General features: G+C 36.1%; 2 protein-coding genes across 6 annotated transcripts in view; one reads left to right on the top strand and one right to left on the bottom strand.

Annotated features, from left to right (window-relative positions):
• Positions 1 to 405: 405 nt before the first annotated feature.
• LOC110450035 (lysoplasmalogenase-like protein TMEM86A) lies at positions 406 to 13570 on the bottom strand. Its single transcript, XM_021497248.1, has 2 exons — positions 13414 to 13570; positions 406 to 4528 (listed from the first exon to the last, which is right to left on the bottom strand). The coding sequence occupies exons 1-2, from the start codon at positions 13471 to 13473 to the stop codon at positions 3833 to 3835; spliced, it is 756 nt and encodes a 251-aa protein (XP_021352923.1). The 5' UTR covers positions 13474 to 13570; the 3' UTR covers positions 406 to 3832.
• Positions 13571 to 13771: 201 nt separating this feature from the next.
• Positions 13772 to 16601, top strand: part of LOC110450032 (ankyrin repeat and sterile alpha motif domain-containing protein 1B-like) — a 208374-nt gene continuing 205544 nt past the window's right edge. For all 5 annotated transcript variants that reach the window (XM_021497246.1, XM_021497245.1, XM_021497244.1 and 2 more), the window contains exon 1: positions 13772 to 13991. In XM_021497246.1, the coding sequence (XP_021352921.1) occupies positions 13849 to 13991 (143 nt within the window). In that variant the 5' untranslated portion in view covers positions 13772 to 13848. The remainder of the gene's footprint in view (positions 13992 to 16601) is intronic.

Here is a 16601-nt window from a genome sequence, read left to right as displayed (position 1 = left end):
TACAGAAGAAAAAGGATTTTAAAGAATAATTTGTGATGTTTCCCCTATTGGGCCACACCCCTCAAGCCCCTGGGGGGCCAGACCCACCATTTATACAAAATTTGTTCCCCTTCACCCAAGATGCTTCTGACCAAATTTGGTTAAAATCAGCTCAGTCGTTCATGGCTAGTAGCGTTTTAAATGAAAAGTTGACGATGGACGCTGCAGTATGGCAAAAGCTCACTATGTGAGTTAAAATTCATGAAACAAAGTTTTGCTCTTCATAATCAAAACATTTTGCTATCAGTGGCAGACGAGAATGACTCTCAACATTCAAAGACTCATTATTCTAATGAGCTTCCTTGTTCTTATAAATGACATGTTGCTAAAGGATACAGCATGAAAAATAAAATGTTTAAAAAAAAATTTCTTGTCTTATTTAATTTACTTCTGAATTGAATTGAACACTTATGTGTGCAGTCATTCATGAAACAACAATCTACTGAACACTGATCAGCCCGGCACAGATGTTTCACTGCTCATGCAAGGCTACATAAGCGTGAGTATATCAGCAAAACAGATCAGTTAAATCCATCTAATAAATTGTGTACCACATTCAATCACATAAGGGAGCTTTGCAATTTGGTAAAATTAGAACGGTTGTTAAATCTTCCAAAATTCTCAAAAAATTGTCCATAGCATACCCTTATTTTAAGCAAGTTGGTAAATTTAGGTGAATTTATAGAAATGCACCGTAAACCCGAAAAAACAATGATATTGACCTCCTCTTTGCTTCTGTCAATACCACTTTTTTAAGGTTCATATCACCTCACATGCACCATTTCAAAAGTCCATAATTGTATAATATGTAATACATCAACTGCACAGAGTATAAAAAAGACAGTCCTTTGATTGTATCTACCCATGTACAGACAATACCCTTTTAATGAACATATCCGTGTACAAAATATACCTCTTGAAACCTGTTCACTGTATTTCAAATATGAGTCATACAAATAAAGTGTAGGCCAAATTTTGCTGACCTAGCTAATACAGTCCAAAGATTATAATGGTATTATATACTTGGTTTAATAAGAGTCCAAAGATTACCATTATACATGTATCACATTCTTATTTACCTATACAAATGAATGTCAAAATATTCTAGCTACTTTGCACAGCCAAAGTTTGGCATTATAAAAGGGGTTTGGCAATACGTTGAGGGAAATGTAAAAAGGAATTGTTAAAAAAAAAGGAAACTGAAACACTAAATTACATTGACGGCAATCAAGGTGGTAAAGAAAATGAAGGACATGATACAGAAGTATCTACTGTACATGTTTACAATCTTCGAAGTTCGGCATACATAGAGATCCATGCATTAGCAGGCAATACTTCAAATCTTCAAAGATAGAAGATTAACCCATTCTGTTGAATATCAAAAACTCTGTACAAGTACGATAAAAAAAATAAGGTCAATAGGTAATTAACCAAGTCTCAATCAGCAAGGATAACATCTAGAACAGCATATCGGCTGCAAAAAAACCCAGACTACATATTAACCAGGAACATGTATTGATAAACCCCCAGACTACATGCTAACCAGGAACATGTATTGATATCATGTTTGATTCAATGCCTGTACATTGTATATAATAATGATCAAAAGATAATGATCTTCATTAGTGATTCAACTCATTCACCCCTGAAATTTCATAATGAACTATTCCAACCTTTGAACTAGAAGAGTCCAAATGTGTCCTCATGATCAGAGGTGAATGAGAATGAGTTAATACCAAACGAAGAACAGGTCGGTTCATTTAGTACAAATTACAAGTTAAGAGGTGCCAGACTAATGATTGTTGTAATTTCGAAAACTGGAGGATTGACAAAACAATAGTACTGGTTTCTTATTAAATGAGTTAACATGAATTTGTAGGCCCTGTGATGTGGATATAAAGTCACAGTAAAGTTTGAGATTGAGTACATTGTATAATGACTAGACTTTGGTTTGAATGCCACTTAATGATATGTTAGATTATAAACCCTAAACGTATATTGCAAATTGTCATAGTATAGGAATTTACGATCACATGACTACAGTGATACACGTAAATCTACGATCACATGACTGCAGTAATACACGTAAATCTACGATCACATGACTGCAGTGATACACGTAAATCTACAATCACATGACTACAGTAATACTCGTAAATTTAAGATCATATGACTGCAGTAATACACGTTAATCTACGATCACATGACTGCAGTAATACACGTAAATCTACGATCACATGACTACAGTGATACACGTAAATCTACGATCACATGACTGCAGTTATACATGTAAATCTATACGATCACATGACTGCAGTAATACACGTAAATCTACGATCACATGACTGCAGTGATACACGTAAATCTACGATCACATGACTGCAGTAATACACGTAAATTTAAGATCACATGACTACAGTGATACACGTAAATCTACGATCACATGACTGCAGTGATACACGTTAATCTACGCTTACCTTTAGAATCCTTGTCCCACTACAAGCAAAACACTGGAAAACTTTCCATATATATACAGTTATCTCCCCTTAATTTTTGTTTCAGATCCAGTAGGACTTGTAATTGGCCATCCCAGGCCTAGGTAGCTCAAGACAGTTGTCCAAGGTCTGAAGTTTGAATCTCGGTTTGATTTATACATTTCATCATTATTTTTTCATTAAAGTTTTGCAAAAACATGCTTTTAAGAAATGATTTATTAAAGCTAATATCATGCCAATAAAACAGATTCCAATTCATTTACAGTTGTTGGCAGAAGTACAGGGATCCTCAACTCATTCACCCCTGAAGACACATTTGAACTCTTCGAAATCAAAGGTTGGAATAGTTCATTATGAAACTTTAGGGGTGAATAAGTTAAAGGTTGTATAAATCGTGGTAATCAATTTCACTGTCCAATATAACAGCTGTATGAGACAAATTTTAATCAGAAACCCGTCAGGTGTACAAGTTTTATGAACTTCTGGCATAATAACAATAAAAAAATCTTAACTTCTGTTACATTTTCCAACTTTTGAAACAAAGGGAAAACTATGGTGAAGATATAGGATGGGAAATGTTAATACTGTACAACAAATTGAAACAACAAAAAAAATGACATACAAATGTGCAGTGTTAAACTGGATCGTGTATATATATGTATTATAGGACAAATTAAAACAACACTGTTACGTATATATATATATACATGTATATATACCCTGTGTATATATAGAGAGAACAACTGACAACCCAGCTGGTGGTACAGGATTGATGTGCAGTACTGTTTCCACAATTTATCTCCGTTAGAAAAGCCGGACTTTACCCCGACAGAAACTAAAACACAGGACAAAGTACTCTTCCCTAAGGGCAATGAACTCATCAACATTGACTAGACCTCGTGTGACATTTAAACGAGACACACGCAGTAAATAGCTTGGTTCAGACACTCATCGCTTACACTCCCCAAATCATGTATGGAAATCTATGCTAAATTAACATTCACACCAATCTTCTACAACCTGCCACTAAAACAATGACATTCACAAAAGAAAAACCTAACAACAAACTTTATATCGATCTTCCAGTCTTACAGATATACTTTTCATTTACACGAATAAACATTAATAAATTGATTTATGAAACACTATCTTTCCATTCTGAACCAAGAGAAGATAACTCTTACTCAATGTAGCACCATGCAAAGGTAAATATTGAGGAGGATATGTGTAACATATCCATCTTGGCTTTTGAATCTTGTGGACAAGTCATGTTGTACGTATGACAACTTTGTTCTGTCCTATTCCAGGTTTGGCTGTAGGATAACGTCTACCTGACTGTCAACGACCGATAACGTTATGCCAAGCTGGGCAGCATAGTAAGTCAACATAATGATTTGGTGATGAAACGGCAAGGGCATCACAAATTTATTGATTGCAATGGTGATATCGGAAATCATGAAAAGAATGGAACCTGCACATCCGCAAAGTTTTGTCCAAGTTACAAGGTCATCGAAAAATCTCACCCTGGCAACCGCTCTCCATCCCATAATGCAAATCAGAGAGATGTAAATCGCAACCAGATAGCTTAAAATTCCATTCAAGGAAGGGCTCAAAATGGAGTAAATTGCTGCTCCAATGGCTGCGAACACTGCAAGTGCATATGGGTTGAATGGTTTCCATCCAAATGCCCTTGCATAGCAAATCTGCGCCACAGCAAACATGAGAATACCAGCCTCAAAATAGGAATCTTTCCATACTAGCAATATGTCGCCAGCGCAGGAGAAGATTAGGCCAATCAGGATTCTGCGTGAGTACCGATAGTATTCGGTTAGATTCATTCCATGCAAAAAGACAAACAGGATGAGCGAGATGATCGGCAAGATTTTGGCCACACAGCAGAAGACACAGTTGTCTTTTTCCTCCCTTCCAAAGAGCACAAAAAAGATGGCCACTGTTTTGAAGAATGGAACCAATTTTGGGCCAATGCTCTTCAGCTACAAAATAAATGAATAAGATTTTACCACAAGGTGTAATTAATGTTATTCTATATGGATGTATATACATACTTATGACAATTGTTCTTTAAGATGTGTGCCTTTGTAAGTGTCTTATGATGATTGTTTTCAACCTTAATAAATAAGATTTTCGCCTTCCTATAGCTATATCATAGGTCAACCGGGTACCCCACTTCATATACCGTTATGTTCCATTGATTGAAAAATAATTATTTTTTTACGATGTGCATGAACATTTATTTGATTTCTTTCTTACTGGTGTTACAGGTTTTGGGTACCAAGTTATGTATTCTTATGTATTATGCAGTTATTTTGTGTATTTTGTAGATATTTGAAAAATTGTATGTATTATGTATATATTTTGTAGTTATTTGAATTTCGGTACATGAACTGAACAAAATTAGCTTTTACTGTATGAATTAAAGTGCTTTCAGTTATTGAATTGAGCTGTTTCGTTTTGATGAAATGTAAATGTATAATTTATAAACCACTTCAGTATATATACATTATATATATGCATTCAGAATCAAATTTAAACCAATATGAAATAAAGTGTAGCTTACTATACATAGCTTTAGATAACATTTAATCTTATTACAGGTGATCCTTAAGAACTTTTTAGGGGGAGGTGATTTGTAATATCAGACCTTGGGGGTAGGTGATTTGTAATATCAGATCTTAGGAGCAGGTGATTTGTAATATCAGATCTTGGGGGTAGATAATTTGTGATATCAGCCTCGAGGGTAGATGATTTGTAATATCAGCCCTGGGGGTAGGTGATTTTTAATATCAGACCTTGGGAGCAGGTGATTTGTAATATCAGCCCTGGGGGTAGGTGATTTGTAATATCAGACCTTGGGAGCAGATGATTTGTAATATCAGCCCCGGGGGTAGGTGATTTGTAATATCAACCTTGGGGTAGATGATTTGTAATATCTTTGGGGTAGAAGATTTGTAATATCAGCCTTGAGGGAGGAGATTTGTAATATCAGCCTTGAGGAAGGTGATTAGTAATATCAGCCTTGAGGGAGGTGATTTTTAATATCAGCCTTGAGGGAGGTGATTTGTAATATCAGCCTTGAGGAAGGTGATTAGTAATATCAGCCTTGAGGGAGGTGATTTTTAATATCAGCCTTGAGGGAGGTGATTTGTAATATCAGCCTTGAGGGAGGTGATTTGTAATATCAGACCTTGAGGGAGGTGATTTGTAATATCAGACCTTGGGGGTAGATGATTTGTAATATCAGCCCCGGGGGTAGATGATTTGTAATATCAGACCTTGGGAGTAGGTGATTTGTAATATCAGCCCCGGGGGTAGGTAATTTGTAATATCAACCTTGGGGGTAGAAGATTTGTAATATCAGCCCCGGGGATAGGTGATTTGTAATATCAGCCTTGAGAGTAGGTGATTTGTAATGTAAGCCCCAGGGGTAGGTGATTTGTAATATCAGCCTTGGGTGTAGATGATTTGTTATATCAGCCTTGAGGGAGGTGATTTGTAATATCAGACCTTGGGGGTAGAAGATTTGTAATATCAGCCCCAGGGGTAGGTGATTTGTAATATCAGCCTTGGGGGTAGATGATTTGTAATATCAACCCTGGGGGTAGGTGATTTTTAATATCAGACCTTGGGAGCAGGTGATTTGTAATATCAGCCCCGGGGGTAGGTGATTTGTAATATCAACCTAAGGGTAGATGATTTGTAATATCTTGGGGGTAAAAGATTTGTAATATCAGCCTTGAGGGAGGTGATTTGTAATATCAGTCTTGAGGGAGGTGATTTGTAATATCAGCCTTGAGGGAGGTGATTTGGAATATCAGCCCCGGGGGGAGGGGATTTGTAATATCAACCTTGGGGTAGATGATTTGTAATATCTTGGGGGAAGAAGATTTTTAATATCAGCCTTGAGGGAGGTGATTTGTAATATCAGCCCCGGGGGTAGGGGATTTGTAATATCAACCTTGGGGTAGATGATTTGTAATATCTTGGGGGTAGGTGATTTGTAATATCAGCCCTGGGTGTAGATGATTTGTAATATCAGCCATGAGGGAGGTGATTTGTAATATCAGCCCCGGGGGTAGGTGATTTGTAATATCAACCTTGGGGTAGATGATTTTTAATATCAGCCATGAGGGAGGAGATTTGTAATATCAGCCCTGGGGTTAGGTGTTTGTAATATCAACATTGTGGTAGATGATTTGTAATATCAACCTTGGGGTAGATGATTTTTAATATCTTGGGGGTAGAAGATTTGTAATAACAGCCTTGAGGGAGGGGATTTGTAATATCAGACCTTAGGGGAAGGTGATTTGTAATATCAGCCATGAGGGAGGTGATTTGTAATATCAGACCTTAGGGGTAGGTGATTTGTAATTTCAGACCTTGGGAGCAGGTGATTTGTAATATCAGCCCTGGGGGTAGGTGTTTGTAATATCAACATTGGGGTAGATGATTTGTAATATCTTGGGGGTAGAAGATTTGTAATATCAGCCTTGAGGGAGGTGATTTGTAATATCAGACCTTGGGGGTAGATGATTTGTAATATCAGCTTTGGGTGTAGGTGATTTAAAAATTCAGCCTAGCTTTAGGGAATAGGTGATTTGATGTCAAGCTTTGATTGGATGATTTATATCAACCCGCAAGTAGGTGATTTGTATATAAATGAACTTTCAACCACAAGATTTGTAATATCAGCCTTGGGTGTAGATGATTTGTAAAATCAGCCTTGGGTGTAGATGAATTGTAATATCAGCCTTGAGGGAGGTGATTTGTAATATCAGCCTTGAGGGAGGTGATTTGTAATATCAGCCCCGGGAGTAGGTTATTTGTAATATCAGACCTTGGGAGTAGGTGATTTGTAATATAAGCCACAGGGGTAGGTGATTTGTAATATCAGACCTTGAGGGAGGTGATTTGTAATATCAGCCTTGAGGGAGGTAATTTGTAATATCAGCCCCGGGGGTAGGTGATTTGTAATATCAGACCTTCGGGTAGATGATTTGTAATATCAACCTTGGGGTAGATGATTTGTAATATCAGCTTTGGGTGTAGGTGATTTAAAAATTCAGCCTAGCTTTAGGGAATAGGTGATTTGATGTCAAGCTTTGATTGGATGATTTATATCAACCCGCAAGTAGGTGATTTGTATATAAATGAACTTTCAACCACAAGATTTGTAATATCAGCCTTGGGTGTAGATGATTTGTAAAATCAGCCTTGGGTGTAGATGAATTGTAATATCAGCCTTGAGGGAGGTGATTTGTAATATCAGCCTTGAGGGAGGTGATTTGTAATATCAGCCCCGGGAGTAGGTTATTTGTAATATCAGACCTTGGGAGTAGGTGATTTGTAATATAAGCCACAGGGGTAGGTGATTTGTAATATCAGACCTTGAGGGAGGTGATTTGTAATATCAGCCTTGAGGGAGGTAATTTGTAATATCAGCCCCGGGGGTAGGTGATTTGTAATATCAGCCTTGAGGGAGGTGATTTGTAATATCAGCCCCGGGGGTAGGTGATTTGTAATATCAGACCTTCGGGTAGATGATTTGTAATATCAACCTTGGGGTAGATGATTTGTAATATCAGCTTTGGGTGTAGGTGATTTAAAAATTCAGCCTAGCTTTAGGGAATAGGTGATTTGATGTCAAGCTTTGATTGGATGATTTATATCAACCCGCAAGTAGGTGATTTGTATATAAATGAACTTTCAACCACAAGATTTGTAATATCAGCCTTGGGTGTAGATGATTTGTAAAATCAGCCTTGGGTGTAGATGATTTGTAATATCAGCCTTGAGGGAGGTGATTTGTAATATCAGACCTTGGGGGTAGATGATTTGTAATATCAGCTTTGGGTGTAGGTGATTTAAAAATTCAGCCTAGCTTTAGGGAATAGGTGATTTGATGTCAAGCTTTGATTGGATGATTTATATCAACCCGCAAGTAGGTGATTTGTATATAAATGAACTTTCAACCACAAGATTTGTAATATCAGCCTTGGGTGTAGATGATTTGTAAAATCAGCCTTGGGTGTAGATGAATTGTAATATCAGCCTTGAGGGAGGTGATTTGTAATATCAGCCTTGAGGGAGGTGATTTGTAATATCAGCCCCGGGAGTAGGTTATTTGTAATATCAGACCTTGGGAGTAGGTGATTTGTAATATAAGCCACAGGGGTAGGTGATTTGTAATATCAGACCTTGAGGGAGGTGATTTGTAATATCAGCCTTGAGGGAGGTAATTTGTAATATCAGCCCCGGGGGTAGGTGATTTGTAATATCAGCCTTGAGGGAGGTGATTTGTAATATCAGCCCCGGGGGTAGGTGATTTGTAATATCAGACCTTCGGGTAGATGATTTGTAATATCAACCTTGGGGTAGATGATTTGTAATATCAGCTTTGGGTGTAGGTGATTTAAAAATTCAGCCTAGCTTTAGGGAGTAGGTGATTTGATGTCAAGCTTTGATTGGATGATTTATATCAACCCGCAAGTAGGTGATTTGTATATAAATGAACTTTCAACCACAAGATTTGTAATATCAGCCTTGGGTGTAGATGATTTGTAAAATCAGCCTTGGGTGTAGATGATTTGTAATATCAGCCTTGGGTGTAGATGATTTGTAATATCAGCCTTGAGGGAGGTGATTTATAATATCAGCCTTGAGGGAGGTGATTTGTAATATCAGCCCCAGGGGTAGGTGATTTGTAATATCAGACCTTGGGAGTAGGTGATTTGTAATATAAGCCCCAGGGGTAGGTGATTTGTAATATCAGACCTTGAGGGAGGTGATTCGTAATATCAGCCTTGAGGGAGGTAATTTGTAATATCAGCCCCGGGGGTAGGTGATTTGTAATATCAGCCTTGAGGGAGGTGATTTGTAATATCTGCCACGGGGGTGGTGATTTGTAATATCAGACCTTGGGGTAGATGATTTGTAATATCAGACCTTGGGAGCAGGTGATTTGTAATATCAGCCCCGGGGGTAGGTGATTTGTAAAATCAACCTTGGGGTAGATGATTTGTAATATCTTGGGGTTAGAAGATTTGTAATATCAGCCTTGAGGGAGGTGATTTGTAATATAAGCCCCAGGGGTAGGTGATTTGTAATATCACCCTTGGGGTAGATGATTTGTAATATCTTCGGGTTAGAAGATTTGTAATATCAGCCTTGAGGGAGGTGATTTGTAATATCAGACCTTGGGGGTAGATGATTTGTAATATCAGCTTTGGGTGTAGGTGATTCAAAAATTCAGCCTAGCTTTAGGGAGTAGGTGATTTGATGTCAAGCTTTGATTGGATGATTTATATCAACCCGCAAGTAGGTGATTTGTATATAAATGAACTTTCAACCACAAGATTTGTAATATCAGCCTTGGGTGTAGATGATTTGTAATATCAGCCTTGAGGGAGGTGATTTATAATATCAGCCTTGAGGGAGGTGATTTGTAATATCAGCCCCAGGGGTAGGTGATTTGTAATATCAGACCTTGGGAGTAGGTGATTTGTAATATAAGCCCCAGGGGTAGGTGATTTGTAATATCAGACCTTGAGGGAGGTGATTCGTAATATCAGCCTTGAGGGAGGTAATTTGTAATATCAGCCCCGGGGGTAGGTGATTTGTAATATCAGCCTTGAGGGAGGTGATTTGTAATATCTGCCACGGGGGTGGTGATTTGTAATATCAGACCTTGGGGTAGATGATTTGTAATATCAGACCTTGGGAGCAGGTGATTTGTAATATCAGCCCCGGGGGTAGGTGATTTGTAAAATCAACCTTGGGGTAGATGATTTGTAATATCTTGGGGTTAGAAGATTTGTAATATCAGCCTTGAGGGAGGTGATTTGTAATATAAGCCCCAGGGGTAGGTGATTTGTAATATCAGACCTTGAGGGAAGTGATTTGTAATATCAGCCTTGAGGGAGGTGATTTGTAATATCAGACCTTGGGGGTAGATGATTTGTAATATCAGCTTTGGGTGTAGGTGATTCAAAAATTCAGCCTAGCTTTAGGGAGTAGGTGATTTGATGTCAAGCTTTGATTGGATGATTTATATCAACCCGCAAGTAGGTGATTTGTATATAAATGAACTTTCAACCACAAGATTTGTAATATCAGCCTTGGGTGTAGATGATTTGTAATATCAGCCCCGGGGGTAGGTGATTTGTAATATAAGCCCCAGGGGTAGGTGATTTGTAATATCAGACCTTGGGAGTAGGTGATTTGTAATATAAGCCCCAGGGGTAGGTGATTTGTAATATCAGACCTTGGGAGCAGGTGATTTGTAATATCAGCCTTGAGGGAGGTGATTTGTAATATCAGCCCCGGGGGTAGGTGATTTGTAATATCAGACCTTGGGAGTAGGTGATTTGATGTCAAGCTTTGATTGGATGATTTATATCAACCCGCAAGTAGGTGATTTGTACATAAATGAACTTTCACCACAGGATTTGTATATCGGCATTCTTATACATGTAGGTGCATGATTTAAACAAGCATCTTCTAACAGGTGATTTTTACATATGTAGAGGAAAGGAACTTGACTGGGTCATTTAAATTTGCTGGCTACCAGCTCCTATTACATATATACAGCCTCAACAAAGATGTTCATGTCAAAACAATTGTAAATGGCATTGGGCATCACGCCACACACGTGTCGTCAGTTGGGTACTAAATTATTGACCAGACAAACCTGTAGGTGCTGACTGAACATGTCACACTTACTACACAACTGTACCACAGCTGATGAGCACTTGTTGGATGTTCACATGTTAATCATAGGAAGATAATACTGGGTACAAATAACAATGGTCACGGTTGACTTAAAATTAGATTTAAAATTACATCATCTTCGACACATATGTAAAAATACCAGATTGTGTCTGGAGTTTACTGTTTGTATTCATATATATATATCCCTACCTAAAATAATAACATTCCTATAAATAGGTGCTGACTGAATATATCACATGTATTATGGCTTTACTTTTATTTATCTACATAAAGGATCCTTGAAATGAAAACCAATGGAAAACTTTCATAAGAAAGAAACATTCTCCAAGCTCCAAGCCCAAGTTGTTCAGAGGTTAGTAAAATTAACCAGTGGTTAGTGAAAATTTCACAAATTGTTGCCACTTAAAAAACAAGGGCTTCCAATTGACAATTAATCCTTAAAACAAATAAATCGTTATCAGTGAAATTATGTCAGATGTTCTTTTAAAATGTTCACTAACCAGTGGTTATATTATTCTGACTAACATTAGAGCAACTGGGGCCGGATCCCCTGTAAGAACATAGCTTATATAGCTACTGGTAGTAGATTGTATAGGCAAAGATTGCTTGACAAGAGTTTGGAGGTTTTGGTGTGTTAACTAATTCACCCCTGAAGACACATTTGAACTCTTTCAATTCAAAGGTTGGAATAGTTCATCATGGAATTTCAGGGATGAATGAGTTTATATGTATATACAATTTTGTATGTATATATACCAATCTTTTGTATTTCCTCTTAATTGTACACTGGTGTCTGTTAAATATTGAACGTCAGCTGGTTTACCATGCAGGTAACAATATTTTATTAAAAATCTGCATATCTATCTAACCTTATATTAAAACATTAACATTATTACGTTTTCTCAGTTTTCAAATAAGAATTTGAAATTTCCATTAAAGCAATGCAAGGAATACAGTAGGTTCAATTATTTCCAAGAAAGTTTTAATCAATACAAGGATCAGTCAGCATGAAAGCAGTTATATTTTAATTACTGTACAGTGTACTGATTGAAATGTATGAAATGTACTGATTGCAATTTGAATAATCTTGGTTTTTGGTTGCAAATATTGCAAGCTTGATCTCTGTTTAGAAAAAAATGTAGAAAAAGCCAATAACATTAGTAAATGGCATTAGTGAGGCCACATGAATAGATGGTTTAATTGAATCCCACAAGTACAAACTTTTTGGGGATGATATTTTACAGTAGTAGCATACGTACAACATTGTAACGACTATGTAAATTTAGTTTAGCGATAATGATATGATAATTATATGCAGTGATCACACTGACAACAGACAGCATTTTAGAGAGTAAAGTTATGAACATTCAAGATGTGAAATTGTGCCTGTACATTTTAAGCTTATGTGAATTTTGTAAACAAAGGTTACAAAGTTACATATGCATGGTTATCACACACATGTTCACTTTTTTATTTTTTTTTAAAAGCTGTTTGTCAATATTATGAATTCTGTGCCAAAGAATAAACCTTGTGGGATTTAATTGTTGTGTCCGAGTTCTTTTGATAATCGGCTGAGTCCAGTGACAAAGGGCAGTCACATGTTGAGAACGCCTGACAGACGACGTCATTGAGCTCACAATGGCGCAATGCCAAAGATGTTGACTTCTTTTGTCATAAATTATGTAAACAGATGGATCGATTCCCAAAACGAGCTGTGGAAAACGAGACAAATCGTCGAACGTTTATATTTCCTCACGTTAAAACTGAGTGAATTACAAAGTACAACGGAAACAGGACCTATATATATAATACAGTTTATAACAGAACAATGAACCGGGGGGAACACGGACATAATAAGTTATATCAAAATAGGCCTAAACTCTTTCAGAGATGAAATAAAGACGATTTTATCGGATCGTTTCATAAAACAAAATGGCAAAACTGTACTGGTTCACATGATTAGAAACCCACAGATAAACAAAACGACGCAGATGTAATTCTAGTCAGTGAATGAGTGACAGAATATACTGTGTATTCATATAATCGCTGGTCACATGCTTCAACTGTTCAACGTCAGCCAAATGTTCATGAAATTGTCAAAATGAACATTCATTCAATGTTAAAATCTTACCACTGTCAGAGGCTTTGTCATTCTAATATCCTGTCTCGCCATTTTCTCTGTATCAGGCATTTTCTCCAGTTTTGCTTCAATGTGTATTCCTCGATAAATATTCACAATCTGTCCTTCTCCGTCCTTACGCTCTTGTTTACATCAAAATTCTATTTTTAGCTAGACTGTAGACGTCATGATGTGTATTTCCTTTCAATATACCATCGAAGTTTTGATTGGTCAAAACTGGAGGTGTGTCACTGCATTAACAAATCGCATCGTTTGGAACAAAGTATCATTCATAACGTCGATTGGTTAGGAAATGTATAGAACATCCAGTGAAAAGCATCGTTTCTTAGACATTTTGTTGGTAAATTAGAGATGGCGCTGCTATACATTGAGGAAGTAACTTCATCATCATCTTTACTGTGATGTTCACAATTCAACAATATTATTATGGCAGGGCTACTGAGGAATATAATCGGTAACAAGGAACAGGAACTCCTAGAAGCTGCAAAACACGGAAAAGAAGACGTGGTTGAAAAATTGGTATACAAGAATTTGAAAGGTAGACCGACAACATCGTTTGTCGGAATCAGGTAAGAATCTGTTTTGACAGTTCTGTGTGTTAATAATAATAATAATATTTATTCAGGTAAAATAGACATGTTATTACAAGATATCTCAATTTAGAATAAAATATATATTTAAAATCACATTGCAGCTTGTAAATAAAAAAAGAGTATTTTGTATTAAGACTGAGAATAATAATAGATCTGACCTAATAAAAGGTTTTTTAATTCAATCATTGACATATATCACACAGAGTATAAACATCTAAAAAAGTCTGATACGTTGTAAATGAGACAAAATGAGACAGACTATTTTAGTAAATGAAGGTATTTATAAATAAATAGATCGCATAATAGGAGTGGTGGTGATTGCCATTTACCTAGGATTACCCATAAAAGCCACAAAGTGGCTTATTTGCAATGGGGTCCTTTAAAAATCGAAGAAAAATAATGAAAATAAAAAATAATGATAAAAAATACAATAAATAAACAGTGTTGTGACAAAACTGCCCATTGTCATCCCATTTCGTTTGACAGTAGCGTTTCTGTAGATAGTTCTTTGCGGTAGAGCCAATACTGATGGCAATTATCAGTTTTCAATCCAATGTTTATAATGGATTGGTTCCGTTATACTGTTATTTTATATAATATTATCAGCAGAAACATCTGTTTAGGGGGAAAATATATATATAGACAAACGTGGACTCCAGGTTGAACAAAAGCTTTTATTTATGTCAACAAGACAAGACTGAAAACACATGTTTGTTGCAATTGATATCAATGAATACATCACTTGTCATAAGTCAGTAAATCTGTCAATTTATGGTAATTGATCAATTACAGAGAGATTAATTTCTGTTCCCTATATATATATATATCTTGTCTCATCATATCGTTGCCAGTACTAGTGGCACCACTGTGGTACCTGGTTCATCAAGACTTTTAATAATAAATACTTTCCTTGCATTTAAAAGATATATTCTATTGTGGAGGAACGAATCTGTGTGCTCAAAGCTAAAAAAAAAAAAAAAAAAATGAAATATGTGTGTATAATGTAAATGAAAAATAACACTTTGAAATGGCATCATATGAGTTGTTCTTGCTGATAAAATCATTAGATCTTAGAAATAAAGCAGTATAGAAAAGTTCAGTAAGTTTTTTGAATGAAAAAAGTTCAATTTTAGGGTCCAAAATCAGAAATCTCTTTCCGAAATTGGAAGAGTTGACAAGTATGTTAACTGACTTCCAAAATGTTTGTATTCCTTTGAGTGGATGGTCTGAAGTACAATCACTGATCATTAGATATTTTCAGGGGTTTTTCATGGTACTTTTTAGGCAGGGTTACTGTGACCTACATTTTGACCTTTAACCTTCAGTAAAAGTGCTTAATACGTAAGATACCTCTCGTCCAGAGTACATCGATCTCCCCCATCGTTTCAGCTGCAATCATCCAAGTTGGTTTGCAGGTACATGTGTGTGGGTTGAAGTGTTCTATCTATCTATCTATATGTTATACTCCACAGACACCAAAATGGCTTTAATGCAGAGGTGTTATGTAAGTGGGTTTTGACAATAACTTCCTGTATATCTCAATGATACGAGTAGTTGTGGATATTGCCATCCTGTTGCAATCTTGTATGTCCAGTTTATATGGAAATATTATGTAGTGAATGATTTCATTGATGTCTATATAGCTAGTTGTTCTCCTTTAACTGTGCCATTAAATTGGTACATGATCATGAATATCTTGAGTGTAAAATCCCTTTGGGCCTTTTGTTTTTAAAAGAAAGACTACTTCCTACATATAATATTAAAGCAACCTACTGAAATATGACCAAATATTTGATTTGACCTATTATAAGTCTATGACATAGATTATGTCAGCTTTTGCTAGGGGGAAATTTGTTCATAATAAACTAGTATTTGTAAACAAATACAAAACCTCATTTTATATTGTAATTGTCCTGTCTTATGTTGATTTATTTTATTAGTCTTTTGTGCGATCGTGTCAATCTTGTTTAAGAGTCCATTGACAATTCTTTTGACATATCTCCATTTCAATCTATCTAAGTACATGCTTAAGCTGAAAGAGGTTTCACATATAATCCTATAAACTATAGTTATTTTTCAATGAAATTTTCAATTGCATAATTAACTTATATGGTCACTCATAAAGGATATGCAAACAAATGAAACTATATTCCCAACAGTTTCTGTAACCATAATCACTTGCAATTGTCATATTATACAATGTTTTTCATTCATGAAGTTAAATCATCCTGATTAATGCAACTTAACCCACACCCCTCTTACTTTATCAATAAAGCAATACAAGAATGCATATACATTCCTCTTTTATGTAAGTTCCCCCTTCTTTAAACCCTGGTAAATCATTGTTACATATATATATAAACTTTATCAATCCACAGATTTTCAAATTCCTTTTCAGGTTTGAAAAACATAACTATATTTTTCAAACCCTTTCCTCTCCTGTAAACAAAAGTCTTGATTTCCATTATGATTAACCAAAAGCTTTTGATCCTGAAGACACACTAGACCCTCTACCCATTATGTGGGTATACATTGATCCTGAAGACACACTAGACCCTCTACCCATTCTGTGGGTATACATTGATC

The sequence above is a fragment of the Mizuhopecten yessoensis genome, unplaced genomic scaffold (assembly GCF_002113885.1).
Source record: "Mizuhopecten yessoensis strain PY_sf001 unplaced genomic scaffold, ASM211388v2 scaffold4947, whole genome shotgun sequence".
NCBI lineage: Eukaryota > Metazoa > Mollusca > Bivalvia > Pectinida > Pectinidae > Mizuhopecten > Mizuhopecten yessoensis.
This window is presented reverse-complemented; position numbering and strand designations above follow the sequence as displayed.

What these genes read in the sequence shown, in the direction of transcription:
- LOC110450035 (XM_021497248.1), bottom strand. Translation starts at nt 13,473, where the DNA reads ATGCCTGATACAGAGAAAATGGCGAGACAGGATATTAGAATGACAAAG. An exon ending in TGACAAAGCCTCTGACAGTG is followed by an intron (nt 4,529 to 13,413) that starts GTAAGATTTTAA and finishes TTTATTTTGTAG; the next exon opens with CTGAAGAGCATTGGCCCAAA.